At 36.5% G+C, this 24,328-nt stretch overlaps 1 protein-coding gene across 3 annotated transcripts in view; it reads right to left on the bottom strand.

The window, feature by feature from the left end:
* The window catches only part of LOC129239516 (GRIP and coiled-coil domain-containing protein 2), a 40,067-nt gene that overhangs the window by 5,184 nt on the left and 10,555 nt on the right, over positions 1 to 24,328 (bottom strand). Inside the window, exons 9-13 of one of the 3 annotated variants that reach the window (XM_054875040.1) lie at positions 19,720 to 19,803; positions 19,318 to 19,628; positions 8,948 to 9,047; positions 7,966 to 8,244; positions 1,443 to 3,404 (exon numbers count right to left, since the gene is read on the bottom strand). In XM_054875040.1, coding sequence (XP_054731015.1) covers positions 1,797 to 3,404; positions 7,966 to 8,244; positions 8,948 to 9,047; positions 19,318 to 19,628; positions 19,720 to 19,803 — 2,382 coding nt within the window. In that variant the 3' untranslated portion in view covers positions 1,443 to 1,796. Of the gene's footprint in view, positions 1 to 1,442; positions 3,405 to 7,965; positions 8,245 to 8,947; positions 9,048 to 19,317; positions 19,629 to 19,719; positions 19,804 to 24,328 lie in introns of those variants that run through there. The other 2 variants (XM_054875042.1, XM_054875041.1) reach the window with 2 other exon arrangements.

Here is a 24,328-nt window from a genome sequence, read left to right as displayed (position 1 = left end):
AAATTGGACCTTCAGAATGGACCACCTTAAGCGTAGTTGCGGCCAACATTTGAATGAAGTCATATTCAAAAAGTAAATGTCAAAGAATGTCCTTTCAAATGATAAATAAAGGTTTTGAACATAATTTACATTTTTGTTTTTTTTTAACTATTGAAAAAAGCACCTCATGATTGATCACCCTACATATATTTTATTAAATAAAATTATTTCCGTCCCTTATTTTGTAACATACTGCACAAAATATTTTGCAAAGCTAATATTTCCTCTAACCACAATTAATTCATGCCCCCACAACTACTTCTCATATACACTCGGCTGCAAAATTAAAAACACAAAACTATTTCTTTTTATAAAGATATGGTTCATATTACAACTAAAAACATGTAAGTTTTTCAAAACTTTTTAGTACAAAATTTTGATAAGTTTTGACTATTTATTTTCTAATTTCGACTATTTTTTTTATAAAAATATAGTTCATATTTGATGTTTTTCATCAAATGGAGGGACACAGTTTTCTGCCGCATCCGAATGGCAGATCTTTTTATAAGAAGCTTTTTCATGGCAGAAATACAATTTCGAGTAAAAACCGACTGTTGAAACTGAACAGGAAGGACATGAGAAATCTTCTTGGGGTTCTAACAGGGCACTGACTGTCTGATTGGCAGGCATGCCAGTAGATTGGAAGCAGCCTATAACGACTATTGCAGAAGATGTAACGACATTGAAGAAGAAAAGACTGTAGAACACTTTCTATCTGGATAGAAGAAGGTTCAATATTTTAGGAAGAAGTTCCTTGAACAACTGGGCAGAAGTAGTAGCCAATTTAAAAATAACAATCCTTGTTAGATATATTAAATACACAAGTTGGTTTTATGAGGGCAATGTAGAGAGGGGATAGCCCTGGTGGTATCACAATGGGTCTACAGCAGGCCTAGGTGTGTCAATTGATAACCACTACACCTACCTATCTATGGTGATGTCCATATGTTTGATCAGAACAGCTGATTGCTATGGTTATGGTTATGGCTTAGGTACGGCGGCACTAATCGCAGCTTTGGAAGCTCGGCCGAATGACTACGATTCGCTTTCGTGTAACGTGCCACTGCAGGAATTATTGAATTAGGTGTCGTACAAAAACGTGTGGCATGGCACTCAATGTGTTAAAGAATGAGAATATTTGCTGCATGCGCAATGCACCGAAAAAAATTAGCTTTTAAGCTTTTTTTAATTTTTTTTTTATAAATAATTTTGTCTTTTTTTAATTTTTTTTTTCGTAAATTAATTTTGTGCCTTTTTAAATTTTTTTTTATAATTAATTTTGTAATTTTTTTTTTTTTCATAAATTAATTTTGTGCCTTTATTAATTTTTTTTTTCTTTTTTTTTTTTGAGTATCCATCCACCCCTTATTTTTATTTTTCGGCAAAACAAAAAAAACAGTGAATACCCTTTTTAGTTTGCAAATTTATTGAACAGCATTAATTTTGAGAAATACATAGCGATTTTGTACTAAGCAAATTGTGAATTTCTAAATGCTCGCGTTCACATCAAACAAATATCAAAGCGGTGATCTGCATGGAATTTCGCTCACAACAAAGCAAAATTTATGCATACAAAAAAAAACACTTTTCTTATAATTCACAATGAAATTGTTCCAAACAATTATTTAACAAACATAAATTTTACAATACTCGTATAATTTATCAACCTTGACAACGACGATACAGAATTAATCGTCGCGAGTCGTAGAAGTGTCACATTAAACGGGACACGAAATCCAAATTGAATTTTCGAAATGTCAACTAGACAAGACCACGTAGATTAGAGCAATCAGTGGCGCGAAAACCACTAAGAAAACAGTTAACTGCAACTGTTGATCCATGCGCGCCCAGAGGCTGGACCACAGTCGCACTACATCGAAAAGTGTAATCTGCGCTTCTCTATCGTCACAGTTTTGTTCATCCATATTGAGTGCCTTCGCCACGCCCACGGGCATTGTTGCACGATTTGGCACCATTGTATACGTGATTGAATGCTTCTGCTTCTCTGCTTGCTGAGAGTGCGGTGGTAAAGCTACAACACTGAGATCCACATCGGACACAACAAATGGTGCTGCCGACTCGGTCTGCGACGCCAGTTCTGCAAAGTGTTTGTAACGAGCATCGAATTCTTCGATTTCCTCAAGCGTTGATGGCTCATCTACCGCCTCGTGCTCCATATTCTGATCCACCGGCAGCGTGATATTTAGGCTTGACGAAGTGCTTTCGTTATTGTAGTCACTCTCATGAATACTGTAAGACGTCGTTTCAACATCGGTCGACACGGAATTAACGGAATGGTTTCGTTTTGTTTTCTCGTTCAAAGCTGATTGCGTGTCATTCGAATCGTAGGCACGATCCGATGAAATGTTGGTTTCGAAACAATTAGGGGACAATGTTATGCCTTCAGCACTACCCTCTTCTATAATTTCGGTTGAGCCCGCTACGATTTCACTGAAGTAATTCGAAGTATACTCCGGTATATCGTACGCTTCAGGTGGATCGCACTTTTCCGATAAAACTATTGTCGCATTTAGCTGGTATGAGTGACTATCGTTGATTTCTTCGCTTACGCGCACACTATCGAAATCCAGAGATCCGCCTGTTAGTCGATTGTCAATCTCTATTGCGCGTCCCAGATTGAAATTGTCGCGTCGCTGCTTGTGCGCTTTTTTACGCATTTGTTCGCGCAATTTGTTGCGATTTGGCGTGCGATAGCTGCTACCACAGGCGTACAACGACAGGCGCGGCCCACGATCTCGCTTATGTCGGCGGCTTTGGCGACCACCAACACCACTCTTGCGTCCCAGCACATCGCCGGAACTAGCAGTAGTGGTGGTGGTGGTGGCAGTTGCCGAAGTCACCGAAGTGGTGGAGGTGGTGGTTCCGCTGACTTTGATATTTCCCTTGAACGACCTCTGATGTATTCTCTTATTTTTCGTAGGTGTTTGCGGAGTACCGGTGGATGGTGTCTCGGACGAAAGTTTACTGCTGTTTGGCAAATGTTTCAGCTGACGACCGATTTGTAGTCGCAGCAGCGAGGTACGCCTTTTGCGTATAATTCGCTGTTGTTCCAACATTTTCAAATGTGATAGCGACCCGCCTACTTGGTTGACTCCCGATATATCGGCCAAAGAGAGCGTTGGCGGTGCATTTGCAACGTTTACTGTGCGATCCTTTTCGACGGTCAATGAAACCATTGACGAACCGGATAATGCCATTATTTGATTGAACAAACAACGCCGATCGAAATGAGATTGACTTTTTCGTGGTGTTGAGGTGCATATATTCTCAGGACTTTTCAAGCACATCGCTTGGAAATTTTTCTGCTGAACAACTTTTAGAAGATCCGTTGATAGTTTTGTAGTCTGTCGAAAATTAGCAGCATTTAAAGTATTGTAATTGTTGTTGGCCGAGTTTCGTGTATTTCATTTGAAATAGAATGCAAAAGAATTAATTTAGGATTTGAATTTTTCAAGGAAAATTAACAATTAAACTCGAGATATGAGAAACAAAAAACACTCTCGAAGCACCAAATATCAACAGTAACGGTAACGCCAATGACAAATACTGCACAAAAATTACACGAACAAGAATAGCAACAACCACAAAACCTACTCAAGCCACAAAACCAAAAACGGTTAAAGTGGTTAAGAGTTCAGAATATCAGACAGAAGTGAACTCAAGGCGCATTCATTAAAGGTGGTGGCACTAGACCAACAACATTGTTTTGTACGTTTGGTTGTCAAAGCAAAGTATTGAGAAACTAGAAATTAAAAATAATGAATTCGCCTTGTTTCCTTCTGAGCTGACAGCCATATGGACACGGCGAAAAAAACAAATCAGCTGATTTACCGATACCACCTTCAATAGATTCGCCCTGGGTGAACTCGATAATTAGCCAATTTCAAAATTTTATACGTCAAAAAAAAATACAAAAAAGTTCGTGAAAGTGATATATATGCGTATACAGTCAGCGTCAAAAGAAAGTGTACACCACATATTGACAAGTTTTGACTATTTGTTTATTCTTTAGAAAAAAAAATTTCGAGCATTTGTTGTATGGCGGAAAACACCCAACACCGTCAGCAGAAAAAAAAATAAAAAAAAGTTTAAAATTAAAATTAAAAAAATATATATATAAATAAAAAAATATATATAAATAAATAAAACTTATCAATATACACATACGGTGTACACTTCCTTTTGACGCTGACATTATGTGGCGCAAAATTAATCACCCTATTGGACGTTTTATAATTTTTGCAAATGGATCGTATGTCCGTTTTTAATTATTTTTTATTTTGAATTTATTTTTTTTATTTTGATTTATATATTTTTTATTTTAAGTTATTTTTTATTATATATATTTTTTAAATATATACATATTTTGACTGCAACTAAAAAATGAACAAAATTAAAAAAAAAAACAAATTTTCATCCATATTTCATGCTTTTTAATTAGAATTTAAAAAAAAATGGATATCCATAAAAAACAATTCGAGCGGTCGTTGCATTGAAGAAAATGTGTAGCGTCGTCAAAAGAAAAGTAATCAAAAATCAATTTTAAGCTAATTGAAACTTTGCAGAATGTGACACGCTGCGATTGGGCGCAACGCGAGCCATGTGGGATCGCTACCGGGAGTTGCAAAAGAAAGAGAGAGACGTATCACCAGAAAGAAGAAACGAGAGGTTGGAATACGTGAATACGAGGAGCTTGAGATGCTAGCCAATAGGAAAAACGCCCGAAAATTCTACCAGAAAGTCCGGCGACTTACAGAAAGTTCCCGAGTCCGGAGAGTTTCCCTGTAAGTACAAAACGGCGATCTGGTAACTAAAATTCAGAGCGTGCTTCTCGAACCTATTAAACAGTGACAGCTGCGCATTTCAACGAGAATGTGAAGATCCCGATACCCCAATCGTTGACGACGGAATTGTCGTTCCACTACCCGATCATGACGAGGTGGCTAAAGAACAACAAAGCCGCGATAGCCGACGGACTGCCGGCTGAACTACTCGAAAACGGCGGCGAGGAGCTGGTAAGGTGCATGCAAAATATGGTCGGATGAAAGCATGCCTGCCGATTGGAATTTAAGTGTGCTCTGCCCAATCCAGTGATATTGCAATCTGTGCCAATTATCGCAGAATTAGCCTTCTTAATATCGCCTATAAGGTTCTAGCGAACGTATTGTGTGAAAGGCTAAAGCCTACCGTCAACCAACTGATTGGACCTTATTAGTGTGGCTTTAGACCTGGATTCAATACCCTCGACCTCACAATATGCCAAGTCTTGGAAAATACCCTTGAAAGGAGAATCGACACACACCATCTTTTCGTCGATTTTAAAGCTGCATTCGGCAGCATGAAAAGAAGTTTCATATATGATGCGATGTCTATGCAAAATGACGCGGTGCAATACCAGCAGCACCGTCAAAATTGGATGGAACTCTCCGTGCCCTTTGATACCAAACGAGGTTTCAGACTGGGTGACTCACTATCGTGTAACTTTTTTAATCTGATGCCAGAAAAGATTGTGAAAGCCGCAGAAATTAATTGCTTGCACAGTTTATATATTCATCATCGGCCTTAAAAACCGCCCTGTTAGTTCTGTCCTTTTCCAAACTGGATAAAGAAGCAAAACGAATGGGTCTGGTGGTGAACGAGGACAGAACGAAGTACCTCCTGTCAGCAAACAAACACTCGGCGCACTTGCGTGTCGGCACCCACGTCACTGTTGACAGCTATGAATTCGAAGTTGTAAAAGGATTCGTATATTTAGGGACCAGCATTAACACCGATAACAATGTCAGCCTTGAAATTCAACATAGAATCTCTCTTGCCAACAAGTGCTACTTTGGACTAAGTAGGCAATTGACTAGTAAAGCCCTCTCCTCTCGACGAACAAAACTAACACTAAATACAAGACTCTCATCATGCCCGTCCTAACATATGGCACAGAAGCTTGGTGGATGACAACATCTCATGAGGCGTCCCTTGGAGTGTTCAAGAGCGAGATTCTGCGGAAGAAATGTGAACTTTTGCACGTTAGTGACGGCCACATAGACATAGCGCAGCGAATAAAGATCTAGCGAAAAGAAAATCCTAATAGATATAAACGCTTCGACTCTGAAAGTGTTCGAGGTGGTACCAGCTGGTGGTACGTTGGAAAGATCAGGTGGAGAAGGAGTTGGCAGCACCTGGTGTGTCCAATTGGCGCCGGTTAGCACGAAAAATAAACGACTGGCGCACTTTGTTAAACTCGGGCAAAATCGCGCAAGCAATTAACGCGCCAAGCAAGAAGAAGAAGAAGAACAACGCGTTATAGTGATTGAAACTTTTTATGAAAATGGTCGCAAAATTCGTGATTTCGTGTAAGGGATAAAAATCGATTTTTTTTGCATGTTATTGTAGTAAAACATTTCAAAAATACCGTGTTAAAATTTTAAGTCAATCCGAGCAAAACTTTTTATGTTATAGAGCATAAAGCCGAGCCGCCTCAAACATCTGCCGAGATAACTTAAAACGCGGTTTTCTCGAACCTTTTTTTTTAAAGTGCGTAGTCATTGGCATTTGAAAACTACTCAACCGATCCTTTTGAAATTTTGCACACATATTTTACATATAAAAAACCTCCCCCCAACGTTTTTTTTTCGCCATTTTTTTTTTATATTAAGGTGGTTTTACACCTACAAAATGGCGGCATTTTTTCGTCAAAAATCACTTTTTACTTCAAACGACTACCAAATGGCTGAAAATGAAAATAAATCGTCAAAATAAACGTTGGGGGGAAGTTTAACTCATACTTTAACTAAACTATTCGATTTTTTTGATTTCAGATGATTCTACGCTGAGATATGCTGACTACTGCAAAATGTATTTTTGAAAAGACGTCTACGTAAATGTGCTCTCATTCGCTCATTTTGCAATATTTTTACATGAAAATTTTATCAAATATTCTTGAAATGTTACTTTATAATAAGCAACAACTTTTAATAAACTGACTTGAACCGTTTCGCTACAATAAATTCATGAAAAAAGAAGTTTATCCCTTACCCCCCCCCCCCCCCCCCCCCCCCTCCGCAGCACGCAGCACAGAGGGTGCAAATTTTAATCTGGAACAAAGAAACATGTTTTTTCTTAATCTAGATAAGAATAGCGTAGGGGATTTAAAAAATATTTATTTTTGTGGAATTATTTTCGACTAAAAAAACGGCACTTAAATAATTATAACAATCGTTTAAATTAATCTATCGAAAATCCCCTACACTCTTCTCTTAAGAAGGTTATTATACAGACGTAGTGACCTGATTAAAAATATTTAAAATTGTTTGAGTTATGCTGCGTGCCAATTTCAGAAAACGTGTTTTGAGAAAAACGCGTTTAAAGTTTGGAAATTTGGAGAAGTCGTTAGGTAGCAGTCACTAACGCTTGGTTAAAAGCTTAAAATATTTATGAAATAAACTTCGGTAACGTATAAAACTTTTTGTTCTGTATTTTAAAAGGTTCAAAGAATTTTTTAAGCTTATAAAAAAAATCAATTTTTTGAAATTTCTACCCCTTAAGCTGCAATAGCAGGGCTCTGTGCGATGCAATAAATATTTACCTTTTTGCAGTAAAATTTGTATGGGTGGAAATCACAAAAAGTCAACAGAGAAACAAGAACAATGCACAACTCACTTTCAAAGTAAACTTAGGACTTATAAAACATAAATTACTCGCAAATCTAAGCACATAGGTAATTTGTCTATTAAATAACGAGACGGACGCTGTAAAATATTTTGTTTGAATTTACGTTATTCAATAGCCACATTCCGTATGTACTCGTGTGTTCATGCAAACCTACTTAATACTTAGAAGTGCTCAAATTTCAATACAAATATGGAAAACAAAAAAAAAACAACATTAAACAGTGCCACAAATGAAACTCACCTCATCCCTTGAATTGCTATGGCCCATGCTGAATTTGGAAGCGAAGAAGCCGAAACGTACTGGTGTCTTTGCCGAACTGCCACCCTGAAGGTTCACCTCCTTGAGTATTTCACGCGGTGGCTCCGAACTGCCCAGCGAAAGTCGACCGCCATGTTTGCTGGGTGTAGGCGGACCTGGACGCTTGTAATTAGTGATGCCTGTAAGTTTTTTACGCGCACCACCGCCACTCGTTGTGCTGAGCAACGCACTCATGCTATCATCCAAGCTATGTGGTCCCTCCTAAAAGAGTAGCGGAAATTGTATAAAAAAAAAGAAATATTTACATTTAATAAGGAATGCAAGGCGCAATAGTAAAATATTAAATTCTATGCAGACAACAGTAAGCGTCGAACGCCGCTGACACGAAACATTTAGGAAACAAGTGCACATTTTTTAAACATCGATCAACATTCTTAGGGCAGGACAATGCAATAAACATGAGCACAACAACAACAACAACAATTACAAATATGCCAATGCACTAACAGTGGAAACGATATTCTTGACTTTCTAATTTCAATTACATGCATTTTTTTTTTTTGTTTTTGTTTATATCTGTGAATAAGAGAAATTTATTAGACTCGAAAGTAGACCCTTACAATTTGCTATATATGTGAAATGAACAGTTTTTCAAGCGTAGAAACATCACAGAAACATAACTTCGTTTTCTCCTCGTCTCGCACTTCTATTTACAAATGATTTTTGTTTTGTTTTGCAAATGTACAAAAGTACATTTTAGTCACTTTTTATTGTTGTGATTTTGGCTTTTTTCTGTTTAAAGCGCCTGCTTGCCTAAGTATTTGCAATTATTTTGCATCGTCATTTTTGGAAAAATACTGGAAGTGATAAAATGCGATACTTGTTTTGATGTTGTCACTGCTGTTTCTCCCTCTGAGGGTGCGGTGTCTTGAGTCGACTTTGTGCTTATGCTGGTAGTGCTTACTTTCAATTCATCTTCATGCAAACCGTGGTCATATTGAGCAGCATAGGTGCTTTTCAGGTGTGGTGGTAACAATGAATTTCGATATTGTAATTCCTCAGCACTGAAAATGTAAAGAGTAAGGAAAGCTTTCAGTTATTTCTTATAAATAATAGAATTTTAATTAATTTATTTCTATACCCAGCACATTTTCAGTGCTACAATAGCGGGGTGTGGTATTGCAATTTTGTTCATATAACAGTAGTTTGTGAATGGCCAATCGATTAAAAAAATTAATATAGTGTCAGAACGGAAAACAAGAACCCTTTTAACTCAAATACTATTCCAATTATGGAGGTGTTGTCTGAGTGCCCCAAAGAAATAAGCATGAAAAGCCATCAATTATGGACCAACAGCAGCTTTCAGCCACGAGACAGCCATTCATCAGCCAAAAATATCAAATTTCAAAACAGACGGTCTTAACACGTTGGCTGCCAAAGCCTTTTTAGAATTTTGATCGTTCGGTAGCAGTGTCATTTAACAATTTTGGTCACCTGAGGCCAACAACTTATTTATGTTCCTTTTTGTTTCTTAGTGCCTAAAAATAAGTTTTAACTACTCGCGACTTTATTTTGGTCGCTAATTTTTCAGTTATAATGGTTTTTTTGTGTCGCACATCGAGATCATAAAACATGTTGTGGGGCCACGTCGCACGAAAATGTGCGACAGTAATTTTTTGTAGTTTTTGAGTTGTATTTGATATTTTTGGTTTATTTTACTTAGTTTTCCACCAGGAAGCGAAGGCAACGAGCTTTTGAAAAACCTCTTGCTGTTATTGATTACAACAAAGCCAAATTAGGTGTTGATATATCCGATCAAATGACCGCCTACGCCACCACTCTCAGAAGAGGTGTTAAGTGGTACCGCAAAGTGGCTTTTGAAGTGTTACTAGGAATGTCTGTCGTAAATGCCTTTATAATATTATATATAAAAAGGCTACAAACAAACAAATTTCAATAACCAAGTTCCGGCAGGAGACTTCAAATGCTTTGTTGGACTTCATGTCTCCAGAACCCATAACAAAAGGAAAACATAGTATAGAAAAAAGAAAGGACGACAACGGAATATAAGAACGGAAATAAGGCGTGCTTGTGTATTGTGTTTTATGCCATGTCAAAAAAATCTGCTGATAGAGTAACAGCCAGAAAGAGCTTGAAAAGGACCACCACCTACTGCCCAATAAACAGCAACTATGTGTAGAATGTTTTCCTAAATATTCCCACCAGAAAAATTAATTTTTGCACTGATCTCCATTAAAAAATTAAATTTTTAATTTTAAGTTTATTGTTTTTCTACTGATTTCCATTTGAATTTACATACATATATATTTTTATATTTTTTTGTTCATAAATGAATTAATTTTTAAGAGAATTAAGAAAAAGACAAATTTTAATTTACAACTTTTTTATTATCCAAAAAAATACCATTAAAAATACACAACGGCCATGGGAAATACACCAAAATGTTCACCACAGGCCAGATAATCCAAATTCTATGTAAAATTCCATATTAAAATGTACAAAAATGTGTGACGTGGCCTCAGGGTAACATTTAGGTGTCGCACGAAAATGTGCGACGTGGCCTCAGGGTAACATTTAGGTGTCGCATGAAAACGTGCGACGTGGAAGCCAACGTGTTAAGGGGTTATATACCTTGTGTTGGACTAAAAAATCGAAAATTTTTTTATGGCATATTCTAAAAGTACATCATCTTAAAAATATGAATTCAAAAAATCATAAAGATCGGAGCACTAGAACGAAAGTTACAGACCGTGGAAGCGCGAGTTACGTACCATCACCCCACCAGCCTATCTATTTATTTCTCTTTTTTGAGTTGTGAGAGTATTGTCTTACATTTAATGAAATTGGAATCATACACCAAACTATTTAAATGCTAAGATACTAAGATTTCACAAGTAAAGGTTCCCACCAAAAGATTTGCTTAGTATGTAATATTACACCGACACGTTTTTCGCTCAATGCAGTTATGCTCTCAATAAGCATAAAGTACTGCATAAAGTGAGCGCAAAACAAGTGTTATTAGAATTAAGGGGTTATATACCTTGTGTTTTTCAAAAAAATCAAAATAAATTTTATTTCTTTATCGTAAAGTACAATCCCTTGAGAACATTTTCCAAAAATTTCATAGAGATCTGAGCAATAGATCGAAAGTTACAGCGTTTTAAATTGTGCGTCGTCACGTCCTGAGCGTACGGCCTCATGCGGCGCTTGAAACTTTAAACGCGATTATCTCAAAAACGTGTTTTTCCAAAAATGCTTTTGCGGTGGACGCGATTGCAAAAAAAGTATTCAACCGATTTTTATAATTTTTTTTTTTAAATTGTTCGTAATTGATGTCGCCTCTTAGTGAACGATCAACTTTTTATGTATAAATTTTTATTTTGCAGATATGAATTTTTTAATGCCAGTTTTAGGACTGTAGAAGTGGAGTTTTTTAAAAACATGTTCCTATTTTCACAAAAATCAAAATATTTAATATTTGATCGTTCACTAAGAAGATATAACCCTATACTAATGAAATCTTTTCGATTTTTTGATTTCAGTTGACTTGGTGGACTTGAATCGCGTCCACCGCAAGCCTCTTCCAAAAAAAGGGTCTTGGGGGAAAACGCCATAACTCCGCCATTTTTAAATATTTTTACACAAACAAAGCCTTTTTTTTTCTTTAAACATTGTAATATCCAATAATAAAAACTTTTATACAATAAAATTATTGCTATATATCTTTAAAAAAAACCCAACTTTCGCTAATTTCACCGGACCACAAGGTATATAACCCCTTAAGGAAATTATTTTAAGTCAGTCTGTAGATTCACAACAACCAAGAAGGTTGATTTTGTTTAAAATAAAAATTGTGAAAAAAATTAACTTTGGTGGTTTTAATTTAAGTCCAAAGACTTAAAACTCATTAGTCGCGCGACCTCATCCATAAATGAAGTGCACACGAAACCTTAGACGCGATTATCTCGAAGTCGTGTTTTTTGAATATTACCGTCGCGGTGATCATTATTTATCAAAAACTATTTGACCGATTTGCATAAACTTTTTTTTAATTATTCGAAGTTACAACCTCGTGAATCTGAACGGTTCACTTTTTATAAATATTTGCATAGTTCGCTGGAATTAATTTTTTTTTTTTAATTTTTCAACTCCTCAAAAATCGTTTTTTTGGTGCAAAGCGGTTTTCATATCGAAAAAAAATTTTTTTGTGCAAATAAACCGTTCAGATTCACTAAAAAAACACTTTTCTACAATAATCATTTAATTTTTTTTATTTCAGTTGAGCTGCTCATGCGCTACCGTGATCACCGCAAGCCTCTTCTAAAAAACGGCGTTTCGGAGAAGGGGCGATATCAACAATAAATAATAGCATTTTTTTAAATAAAAACACCAAAATGTATTCTTCGAGAGTTACCCCTCAGTATGAGATATGCCTCATTTGAATAAAAGTTCTAAAACATATTTAAAAATAATTATGACAATCGTCCATTTTTTCGGGCTCACAAGGTACATATATAACCCCTTAATTGAAACCCCTATATTTTGTTGAGCTCATATATCACCAGTTTGCTTGTCAACAAGTGGTTTTAAAGTAAAATGGGTTGAAAGGAAGTTTTTCTAATTTTTGAAAAATCTAAGCTAAACACGACTTACAACATTCATTATTATCAGAAAATGCAGAGGAATCCTTTAGATCACAAGCTTTAAATGCAACTGCTGCTAACGTTGAATTGCGTATACGCAGTGTGGGCCCGAGGAGGGGCCTATTTTATAGAACTGACAATGACAATTTTTGTCACGACAGGCAATACGGCAAATCGGTGACCATTCAAATATATAAACTATTATGCATTAAACTTTAAGCTGACAAAAATTCGAAAATATGTGTGTTGAATTTAAGGGGTTACATGGGTTTCGTCGGGTAAAAAAAGGCCTATTTTCAATTTTTTTTTTTTCTATGTAAAAAATTATTTATTTAATTTAAACTTTTTTCTGTCTTATAGATACATATTTAAAGAATAATTGCTGAAATTAAAAAAATAAATTAAAACTCCTCCATTGTGACGACATTTCCGGTGACCCCTCGAAAAAAGGGATCATCAAAAATGAAAAAACAAAAATAAGTGATTTAGCTAAGACCATAAACTCGTGCTTGAAAGAAGGAAAGAAAAAAAAAGCAAAATTGGAATTTTGGCAGACATTTTTCCAAAAAAATGAAAATTTCGGTCAAATTTGTTTGACATTTTGTTTTTTTTTTAAATAGTTATAATTGAAAAAAAAAAAAAACAAAATCCTTCGTTCAAGCACGAGTAAATTTTATCTCGAACACTTGTGTAAAATTGCATCAAGATCGGTTGAGTAGTTTTCGAAAACATTTGACAACCGACTTTGAAAACACGGTTTCGAGAAAATCGCGTTTAAAGTTTTTAGTAACAATAAAAGTGGCTTGGAGCTCACACATTCCAAAGGCTGTAACTCCGAAACTATTATTCGGATCGACTTGAAAATTTAGGATAATATTCTTGAGATGTAGAAATGAATAAGCCAAAAAATAGATTTTTTGAACCCACGAAACTCATGTAACCCCTTAACAGAAGAAAATCGCTAGGTTTTTTTCGGTGCATTTTGAAATAAATTAAGGGGTTAGGGATAGTCAAAATTAAAAAAAAATATCGATTTTTTTTGCATTTTCTTAAAGTATAATATCTGAAAAATATTGTGTGAATATTTGAAGTCAATCCGTCAAATACCTTTCGAGTTATTCAACAATTAACTATCGATAGCAAAACTTCAAATGCGTTTTTCTCAAAACTATGTTTTTTGAACTGGTGATCACTGTAGTTTAAAAACCTCTTGGTGGATTTCAATAAAATTGATACTGCTTTTGAAAAACATAAAAAAATCGTGCCTGATCGAAGGAATTTTTTCTTTTTCTCAAAAATCTGAAAAAATATCTCCTGAGGCCGCCATATTTTTAATTTTGAAAAAAAAAAAACTTCGATCAGGCATAAGATTATCTATTAATAAAACTAATTTCTCTTGTCCGATTGATTTTAGATGAATCCGATTGATTGATCCAGTTTAGACTGATCACAAAATCGACTTTTTTGTTGCATAAATTGTTAGTATAACTACTCAAGAATATGTGGTAAAAATTTCAAAGCGAAATTCGCATTATTCCAGATTCTATGAGCACTTATGTAAGTGAGCGCACATCGGTTCGACAACGTAGCGCGCGGTAGTTAGAATGCCGTTTTTTTCGAAACGACTTTTTCCCAACTGGTGGGCACTCTAGCTCAAAAAGTTATGGACCAATCGTTATGAAATTTTTTCTGAGTATTCTTTATTCAATTCTAAATAATATGACTCTTATTTTGGGTATAATCCCATCATTAAAAATACCAGAAACATGTAATTTTCAATATTATATTATCTCAATTAGATTCATATTCCTAGGAAACATGTTGTTAACGAAAGAAAAAATTGTTGTTGATCACAGAGACAAATTACATCTTCAGGAATGCCCCCCAGCAGCTACTCGGATGGCGATTGTCCATGGGCAGCACGCTCTAACGCCACTATTTCCGGCGGAAATGTCTTCAAAAAATTTAAATGTGTTTTCCAAAATATGAATAAAATACCCTCCAAGTTTAAAAAATGTCTGATTATTCCTTCCTTGTTCAAAAAATTCATGAAAAACACCAAAATTTCGGCCTCCTAAACCGGTTTCCCTCCTTAAAGTGTGACATTTATGATAATTGCAAAATTTTCAAGATTCAAAATCCGGCTCGAGAGACTATAACTACAACTTTATTTTACAAGAATTTTTTTTAATTTTTACAGATCCATCAACATTCCAAGGAGAAATAATGCAGACCGTGGAGCAACATTTTTTTCATGGTACTTTGGGTCACGTGATTTTTTATATACTAATTTTTGTAAAGAAAAATTAAAATAATTTTTTTATAAAGTTTAAGTACTAATAAGCAAGGTATGCAATTTTTTTATATCTATTTCTATTGTTATCCCTTCGAAAAACAGTTTTTCTTTTAGCGCATTTTTGGCGGTGATTCAACTCCATACGAAATTTTAATTTAATATTAGCGCATTCGAAAACAAGTATATTTATATATTTTAATCTTATTTATTTCACTCCATTCGATACGAATAAAAAATACGATGTACAAATCGGCATGTAATCAATTTCTGAATAACAACGCCTTGGTGAACACATTGCAGTCGGGGTTTAGATGTAGTAGGAGCTGTATCACAGCATCGGATGATATAAGGCTCAACATTTACAAAAAGCTTGTGACTTACTCTACTTGACCATTCCAAAGCATTTGACTCCGTAAACCATAAACGTTTAACCTTGAAGCTTAAAAACTTATTTAGCTTTTCAACGTCGGCTTTAACCCTTATGGAAACATATCTTAGTGACCGATTACAAGCAGTATGTGGTGGCGATAATACCATATCCAACTTCCTACCTGTAACGAGAGGTGTACCTCAAGGCTCTATCTTTGGTCCTCTTTTATTTGTCTTGTACATTAATGATTTGTTTGGCGTGATTAAATATAGTGATGTCCATGTACAGGGTGAATGATATGAAGTGTTACCTATTCAAAACGCCAACTTCAACTTTTTTGTGTGAAACTAATTTTTATTGATTTCAAAGACAAAATTGTTCAAAAATCATTACAATTTTAACATATATTCAATTTAGCTCGATATGACCACCTTTTGCCTTGACTATAGCCTTCAAACGGTCAAAAAATGAGTTGCATGCTGCACGAAAGTGATCTTGAGGTATTTTGGCCCATTCTCGTATAATCGCTTTTTTCAGCGCATCCATACTGGCATATTTTTTTAGTCCTCACCCTGCTCTCCAAAATGGACCAGATGGAATAGTCCATCGGATTTGCGTCTGGCGAATTCGAAAGCCATTGTGTGGACAAAATGAAGTGTGGATCATGATTTTTTAACCATTCTTGGTTCACACGAGCTGTATGAGACGGTGCCGAGTCCTGTTGGAACGTCCATGGTGTACGACCGAAATGTTTGCGTGTCCACGGCTCTAAAGCAGCTTCTAGAACATTTTTCCGATAATAAGTCACATTCACTTTGACACCAGGCTCGATAAAAACGATTGGAGAGCGTCCATCAGCGGTAACTGCGGCCCAAACCATTACTTGCGATGGGAAATTACTTCGAGTGGCCATACGTAGGCTCAAATTCTCGTATGAGCGTTTGGTCAAGTAAACACGATCGTTTTGAGTGTTTATGAACTGCTCAATTGGGACATTTTTTTCATCAGAAAACACAATGTTAGGAAATTCGCCACGTTCGTGCAAGCGCAACAACTCCTTTGCTCTTTCGCACCGAGCTTTTTTTGCTGGGGTGAAAGATCGTGTGCTTTTTGGAACTTGTAAGCCTTGACCTTGAGCTCGTTTTTCAATACGCGTCGAATGCTGTCTTGCGATATTTTCAGTTCTTAGGCCATTTTTCTTCCACCTCGGCATGGATCTCGTTCTAGTTGAGCCTTCACTTTCCGAACCATTTCTGGCGTTGTTGCGGTTTTTTTTGGTCCACCTCCATAGCGTTTTGCAATGCTACCAGTATCATTGTAACGTTTTATAGTGCGATACACAAACATTTTATTCACTTTGAGGTAACTGAGCTCACGAACAGTGGCTGTTGTGCCAAATATTATATAACGCAATCACACTATTACGTTTGAATTCCATCACAGAAACAAAAATTCAACAAAACTGAGACGCAAATGCTTTTGATGGTATATGCCGATGACGTTCAATTATATGTTAGTTGACCCATTAGCTTCATTGATATTTGCATCAGTAATTTGAATTCTGAATTGAGACTCACAAGCAAGTGGGCTTCTGACACTGGATTAATTCTTAATCCTGATATATCCCAATGTGTCGTTATATACAAAGTTCAAGTCAAGTTCGATGACTATACAGAAGTCAAACTAAATGACGCTGTGATTAAATATGTGGACATTGTTAAAAATTTAGGGGTTACATTTAATAGAACTTTCACACGGAGCAACCACATCTTTATTGTCATAGGCAAAGTTGCCAAAGTTTATGGTATGCTCCGAAATTGATGGACTACTCAACATTTTACACCAGTAAATATTCGAATGCTACTAACGGGTGATTTTTTAGCTATTATCTTTTTAAACAGTTGGTTTAAACAGCTGACGCACGTTTCGTTTTTTGTTTCACTGTCAAACATCTTCAGTTTGGTATATAATTTAACCATGAATTGTCTTACAAACGAACAACGCTTGCAAATCATTGAATTTTATTATAAAAATGCTGTTAAGAAAGTTTATCGCGCGCTTCTTCCATTCCAGTGATGAGGCACATTTTCACCTCAGTGAATTCGTCAATAAGCAGAATTGCCGCATTTGGGCGAATGATAATCCAAGAGTGATTGCCGAAAAACCAATGCATCCACAAAGAGTGACTGTTTGGTGCGGTTTATGGGCCGGCGACATCATTGGGCCGTATTTTTTCCAAAATGAGGCAGGCAGTCAGGCAGTTACTGTGAATAGTGTTCGCTGCTATCATGAGATGATAACGAACTTTTTATGGCCCGAACTGGAAGATATGGATGTGGACGATATGTGGTTTCAGCAAGACGGTGCCACATGCCACACAGCACGCGTAACAATGGACTTGTTGAGAGGCGAGTTCGGTGAACATTTTATTTCACGTTCGGGACCTGTCAATTGGCCACCCAGATCGTGCGATATAACGCCTTTAGATTATTTTTGGTGGGGCTATGTTAAAGCTCATGTCTATTCAGACAAGCCTGCTTCAATTAACGCATTGGAGGACAACATTAAAGCATTTATATGTGACATTGAAAAGAGTAAGCCAAAATTGGACTTAGCGGATGATCGATTTGAAGCGCAGTCGCGGTCAACATTTGCATGAAATATTATTCAAACATTAAATTATATGGACTGTAATATCGATTTAAATAAAAATTTCATGCATTTTTCTGTATTTTACGTGTGTTTTTTTTTTGAAAAACTTTCCTACAACTCTTAAAAAATCACCCTATAGCTAAAACATATTTGTTTCCAACGTTACTGTATGATTGTGAGTTATATACTGCTTGCGATAGTGCGTGCCGTAGTACGCTTAATGTTTTGTATAACAACCTTATGACCACATTTTTGCTTTTGCGAAAAAAATTGCTTCGTTACCTTGCCGAATATTGCTGAATGTACTCAAGGGGAGAGCCTGGTTTATAAGGTAAAACAAATCAATTTTTTTTTTTTTCGTTTTAAGCGATTCCTAATATATTTCAGAATATTCACACAAAGTTACAGAGCCTAATTCTCAATATTTCCGTAGATACAAAGCCAAAGGTAGGCGAGCGTTAGGTAGTTACGTTGTGACCGGACAGCTATAGTACAAACTTTATCTTCTTTTCTCGACTTTTCATTTTTATGATTTCTTTGAATTGGCGTACATGAATGAAAAAAAACTAATGAACCTTTTGAAATGAATCATAGCTTGTTCCCTTCAGTATTAAATTCTCTTCTATTTGAACTAACAAAATAGATAAAAAAAATTTTTTTCAAGATTTTTATACCAAGTTGAAGTGAATTTTTTTTTTTTATAGAAAGGCATTTTTTTCTTTAAAACCTCCAAAAAGTTGAAATTTTGGAATTTCTCTCAGTTTTCTTAGTTCATCTAGAATAAAAAATATGATAATTAGAAATCCATTTGAATTTTTTGCTTTAGATAATAATTACGAGCTGTATCTTGTACGCCAGTTGGAAACTTCAGCGTTGCAGCGCTCTACTAATTTCTATGTTAAACATTTTTTTCAACTTATTTTAACCAGTACAAACATTTTTTATACTTTTTAAATGTTCATTAAAAGATAGAAAAAACTTTGCAGTGCTAAATTAATTTTTTCCTTAAAAAAAAAAAAATCGCAAAGAGATGCAATTTTTAGACCTCATAAATCAGGCTCCCCCCTCAAATCATTTCTCATTATGTCAATCTATTCCAATTAATCCCTACTCCTACTTTTCTATGTATTTTTACCTTACTTCCCTTTTTGAATACCCTCTTCAACTTCAACTTTTTTACCACTAGCTAGCTATAATTTTAATTTTGATTTTATTATTAATACTTTTATCTACGATTTAATTAATATATGTAAACTGTTCTTAAGGTCAATCATTGTAAAGATAACCCATGCTTGACTTTAATACTAAACAAATAAATAAAATAATTATTATTAAAATGGATGTGCACTTACCAAACGTCGCGACACATTGACATTCTTCCTGTTTGCAAGTCGGTCAGATATGTATTGTTAAACACTTCACCCTCCTCATCCTCCATTGCGAAATTCGAACTTGTCGCGGCATTGGATGCCGCCGACGATAGCGATCTTGGCAATGAATTCGTCGCCAAACTAGGACGTTTAAAGTGATCACTCTCACAATCCTTCAGATGCTTCACTTTGGTAGATAGTATGGCGTTTTGCTTTTGATACTCCAAAACACGGTCGTTGGTGCGCATAATTTGATCGGAGAGTTTGCGTATATGCTCCTCATATTTGGCATTCTGCGTTTAAAAATACAAATGATAACATTAATTTTTGAATATTTCATATAATATTTTCATATTTCATTTATTTCATATTTGTTCCACTTACCTGTGCCTTCAACACTCCCATTTCCTCGCGTTCGCGATCTTGTTTGTCTTTCATTTTCGCTACTTCCTCGGTATAGAGTGTTTTCTGATGTGAGTTGGTTTGGTACATACAGGGAAAACGTAAAGCAATTTGGATCGAGGTGAAGAGGCGGTTCGAAGTTTACATATGTGGGGAAATCGAGCGCAAGAGGACAAATTGAAATTGAGAAAATAACAAAGGGCGCAAAATGAGAATATTTTTTTTTTAAGATAAAACTTCAATGAAAAAATGAATACTGCTAATTTAAACTAAAGGAAGTATGTAAAAGAAATGCGCGTGCTGCCTATGCCTATTCCATTGCCTCTAGCCTCTACTTATATCAGTAGTTGTATTTAAATGTATGCTAAATGCGTAGAGGTCTAAAAAACAGGTTCCTTAATATTGAATATTGAAATCTAGTTTTCACAAAATTTTGCTCTGGAAATAGTTAAATGATGTGGATGATATTTAAAGTGGGGACATCACAGCTGCACAGTGATTTCTTCACTTCTACTTATAGGCTAATTCCGTAACACGTCGTTGTATGTCTGTATATGTGCGCACACATGCATACACGAACAATCATAAGTAATTACAGATACTGCATTTCATTAGTGTACGTTAACATTCGAAAAAATACTATATATTTCTATACATATATACATGAAAATTTTACAATAACAAAACTATAAAAAAAAATATTCGATTACATAAACTGAAATTGGACGCGCATGCACACAGTTTTAGATTTAAGAATAAGCTAAAATACTGTAACCAATAATTCATTCTATCGCTAAAAGTCGTTGAATGGAATGAGAGAGCCTCGGAGATATACTAATATTAATGTCCTGCATCGTGTATATCGTTCAAAATACAGGAGGGGAATTGCTTTTGAATAACAGCTCCATATCATTTTGTCTCATAAATAAATTGAGCGTAATAACAAGCAGTACTTGCAACAAGAATACAACAATAAAGTATCTGAAACAGGTGTTGAATCGATTTTTCCACTTTGTCCTGGTCCCATAGATTTCGAACCTATGACATTGCGTCTGCGTTGTAAGTTCGATTTAAAAAGAAGAAAGGAAAAGAAAAACTATGGTCAGAAAAGCTGTATGCGCTTAAATGAAAGTAGTAATTTAATCGAAAAAATAATGATGAATTAACTTAAGAGCAACAGAGGCGGTGGCATTGGTGAGTGGCATTGGTGGATGATGATCGTGTTGAGAAAGAGATTTCATATTTCAAAATCTGTGTGAACTGAGAGCAACGCGTGCATGTGAATGTGGTGGATGTGTGGCATTGGATGTTTCGCTAATTGTGCTTTGGAAATATAAAATTTAACTTAAAAACGCTAAAGGGATCTAAAAGTTCGTTGTTTTAATCAAATAGCAAATTTGTGTATTTCTATGGGGTGTTCCGAAACGCCCTTGGCGATGTCAATATATTTATATGGTTCTAAACTCTAACATCACGCATTATACAAGTATTGGGAGGCGATATTTTTAATAAATTTTGTAAGTTTTATTTTTTTCCACAGCTTTTTTCGTGCCCTTCAATAAACCACCTCCAAAAAATACACTTCCAATTTTCGAAACGGTTTCAGAAACCATTCAATTCACTTGAACATCTACCAGCTCGAAACGGTGAGATATTTTCAATTTTTGAGAAGTCACAAGTAAGACGAATACGCCCCGGTTGTGGAGCTATTTGGATAGATGTTTTGGCATAGTTTTACGCAAACGACGCACAAATACCCAGATAATATATAATATAAGTATGTATATAATGGAGCATATGTATAAACAGGCTCAAAATTTCCAGACCTGCGTGAATCATTAAAGATAGAAACAGTTTTTTTAATAGCGGCAAATGGCAAATGCAAACTTCCTATGGATCTACATACATGGCGATGATAAGACCTACTATCACCTATGCATCAGTGGTCTGGATGAGTAGACTCCCTCTAGTGGGAGTCAGGAGTACCTTATCGAGACTACAACGCACTGTGGCCATCTGTTGCGTTGGAGCTTTTCGGACTACTTCAGTCCCGGCATTAGATGCTCTGATTAGTCTACCACCACTGGATATTTTCATCCAAGGAGAGGCCTTGAAGGCCATCTTCATGCTGAAGCACAATGGGAATTCGTACGGCCGCTGTCCGGCATTGGACAATAAAGTAGGCATGAACTTCGATCCAACAATCCTCGCCATGCCCCTTGACTCCATGCCATCCAGAGTCGTGCTTGACAGGAGATACAGTTTGGTGCTGCCAAAGGCTCAACTGTGATCAAACTAAGAAAATGAGCCCGGCAAACACCGTTTTCGCATTTTCACGAATGGCTCCAGCGAGCACGGCTCTGGCTCTGGGGTCTACGTGGAATCCAGCGGGACAAAACTACTATTTGCTCTTAGAATGCACGCATCTGTGTTTCAAGCGGAGGTATATGCTGTTGAAGAAGCGATGAACTTTGTTGTGGAAAACCGATGGAGAGGCAGATCTATATGTGTCTGCAGCGACAGCCAAGCTGCGCTCATGGCCTTAGACAGCCCCCAACCACTTCAAGGGTAGTCGAGTCCTGTAAATCCAGGCTGAACTATGTCGGTAGCTATAATAGCCTGATGGGGTCCCGGGAGACGTAGGTACCGAGATCTCTGGGCCGGAGCCCGTTCTGCCACTCCCTTCTGCAGCCATCAAAGCCACGGTTAGCAAACGGGCGACTCTAACTCTAAGAAGCGAGCTTGGCATGCTGAGAGAGGCTGCAGATGGATAAAACTGATGTTACCTGTCATGACCGACCGACTGTCGCAGTTTTTCCTGATGACGGGCCACTTTGGGCAAAGCACATGGAAAAGGTGGGCATCTCAGACAGTGCACTCTGCCCAGCATGTTGAGAGGAGGATGAGACGGCGGACCACTTTCTGTGCGTCTGCCCCGCCTTCGCTCGAATCAGACTTGAAGTTGTTGGCACTGATGTGTTAAGAAGCGTCCACGTTGGCCTCTTGGCACCGAAAGATCTATTCAGATTTCTTCGGAGGTCGGGTAGCTTTAAAGAAGATTAAAAAGGGAATCCGAGTGCAGTACAATGGATTTAATTGTGTCTGAGTGCATTGCATTGGGTCGTACCATATATTTAAAGGTCGCTACAAAACAGTTTTAGTATTTCAGTTTCATATTTGATGAAGTCGTTGTGTAAAACAGCGTTCCAAAATAAAGTCCTAAAACGTAGTTTCACTACGACCACGGCGAAATGCCGCAGCGGGTCGCCAAAAAAATTGTTATTTATAAACGCAATAAGTATCAAATCGTTGAAAATGTCGATAAAATAATGAAAATCGTGGAGGTTGACAAGCACTTGAGCACTTCCTCCAACTTCGGTCTCATTCGTCTCCAGAAGAAACTTTATGTACGCGAACTTACGCAAAACAATCTTTTGGGCCGTATTAAACTCTACGATTATTTACTGAAATGCAGGAATATGAAAGAGGTCGTCCCAAGCCCGAATCATCAGTTAAGATTAGCTGCTTATTTGGTTTAAAGTTTAGCTGTGCATTTGGAGAGGGCATTTGGTGAGATTGGAAAGGGATCATCTACTACCGAGTTACTCCCAACTACCACGAAACACTCAAATCTGACCCCTACTGTCAACAAGTGATCAGATCAGAAGCAAGCAATCGCCCAGGAGCAGCCAGATAAAAATAGTGTTGTGTTCCGCGCCAGAAACTGCGGAACTTGAATGAGAGGCTCTATCGCATCCACTGTATAACCTGCACCTGGCACCCAACGTTTGTCACCTTTTCAAGAAATCGAACAATTTTCTTGTTGGTATAAAACCAAAGAGGCTGTGTATCAAGTTTTTTACAAAATATGTGCAAAAATTATCGTATGAAATGACGCATACTTTATTTAAATCTTTGCTAAGATAATTTCATCGAAATGAAAAGAAAAAATAGTCAGAATTTTTTATTTGACCTAACATTTGATTTAACAAAGTTCAAGCTTTTAGATCTTCGAAATATTTTCGTCAGCAGATGTCAGTATTTCACCGGCTTGTTCAGTTTTTAGAGGAGTAAAAGCGAAAATGATTATAATATTATTTTTGCCGCTAACTTCTGCTGCTTGGATTAGCAATATTATTGAAAATGCTGGACTACACATTTTTTTTAATGTTTAACGAAAATATAGAGCAAAATGCACAGAACCCCATTCAGTCGTTTTTTTTGCATAGCTATGTAAGTTGACCACAGCCCAGTTAATCAACAATCATTTCTCATAATGTGCCTATGTGCAAAGATTAACTCAGATAGGAACGTCTGGAATAAGCGCATCGCCATTCTGAGCGACACCAAAAAAGTTTAAGAGTTTAAAAGTCTCCTAACTGCCAAAGGATAAACTGAGAATGCTCACAGGCATTCCCACAGGCCATCGCAGATTGAGTAGTCAACTGCACATGATCGGGATATGGTCCTCTGACTCTTGTCGTTTCTGTGACCAATCCCAGGAGACACCAATGCACCTTCTCCTTCAATGCAGTGCTATAGTACGGAAAAGGTTGGGATATCTCGGCCATTTGCAGCCGGCATATACGCT

The sequence above is a fragment of the Anastrepha obliqua genome, chromosome 2 (assembly GCF_027943255.1).
Source record: "Anastrepha obliqua isolate idAnaObli1 chromosome 2, idAnaObli1_1.0, whole genome shotgun sequence".
Lineage (NCBI taxonomy): Eukaryota > Metazoa > Arthropoda > Insecta > Diptera > Tephritidae > Anastrepha > Anastrepha obliqua.
Note: the sequence above shows the minus strand (reverse complement) of the source record. Positions and strands in the feature narration are given on the sequence as shown.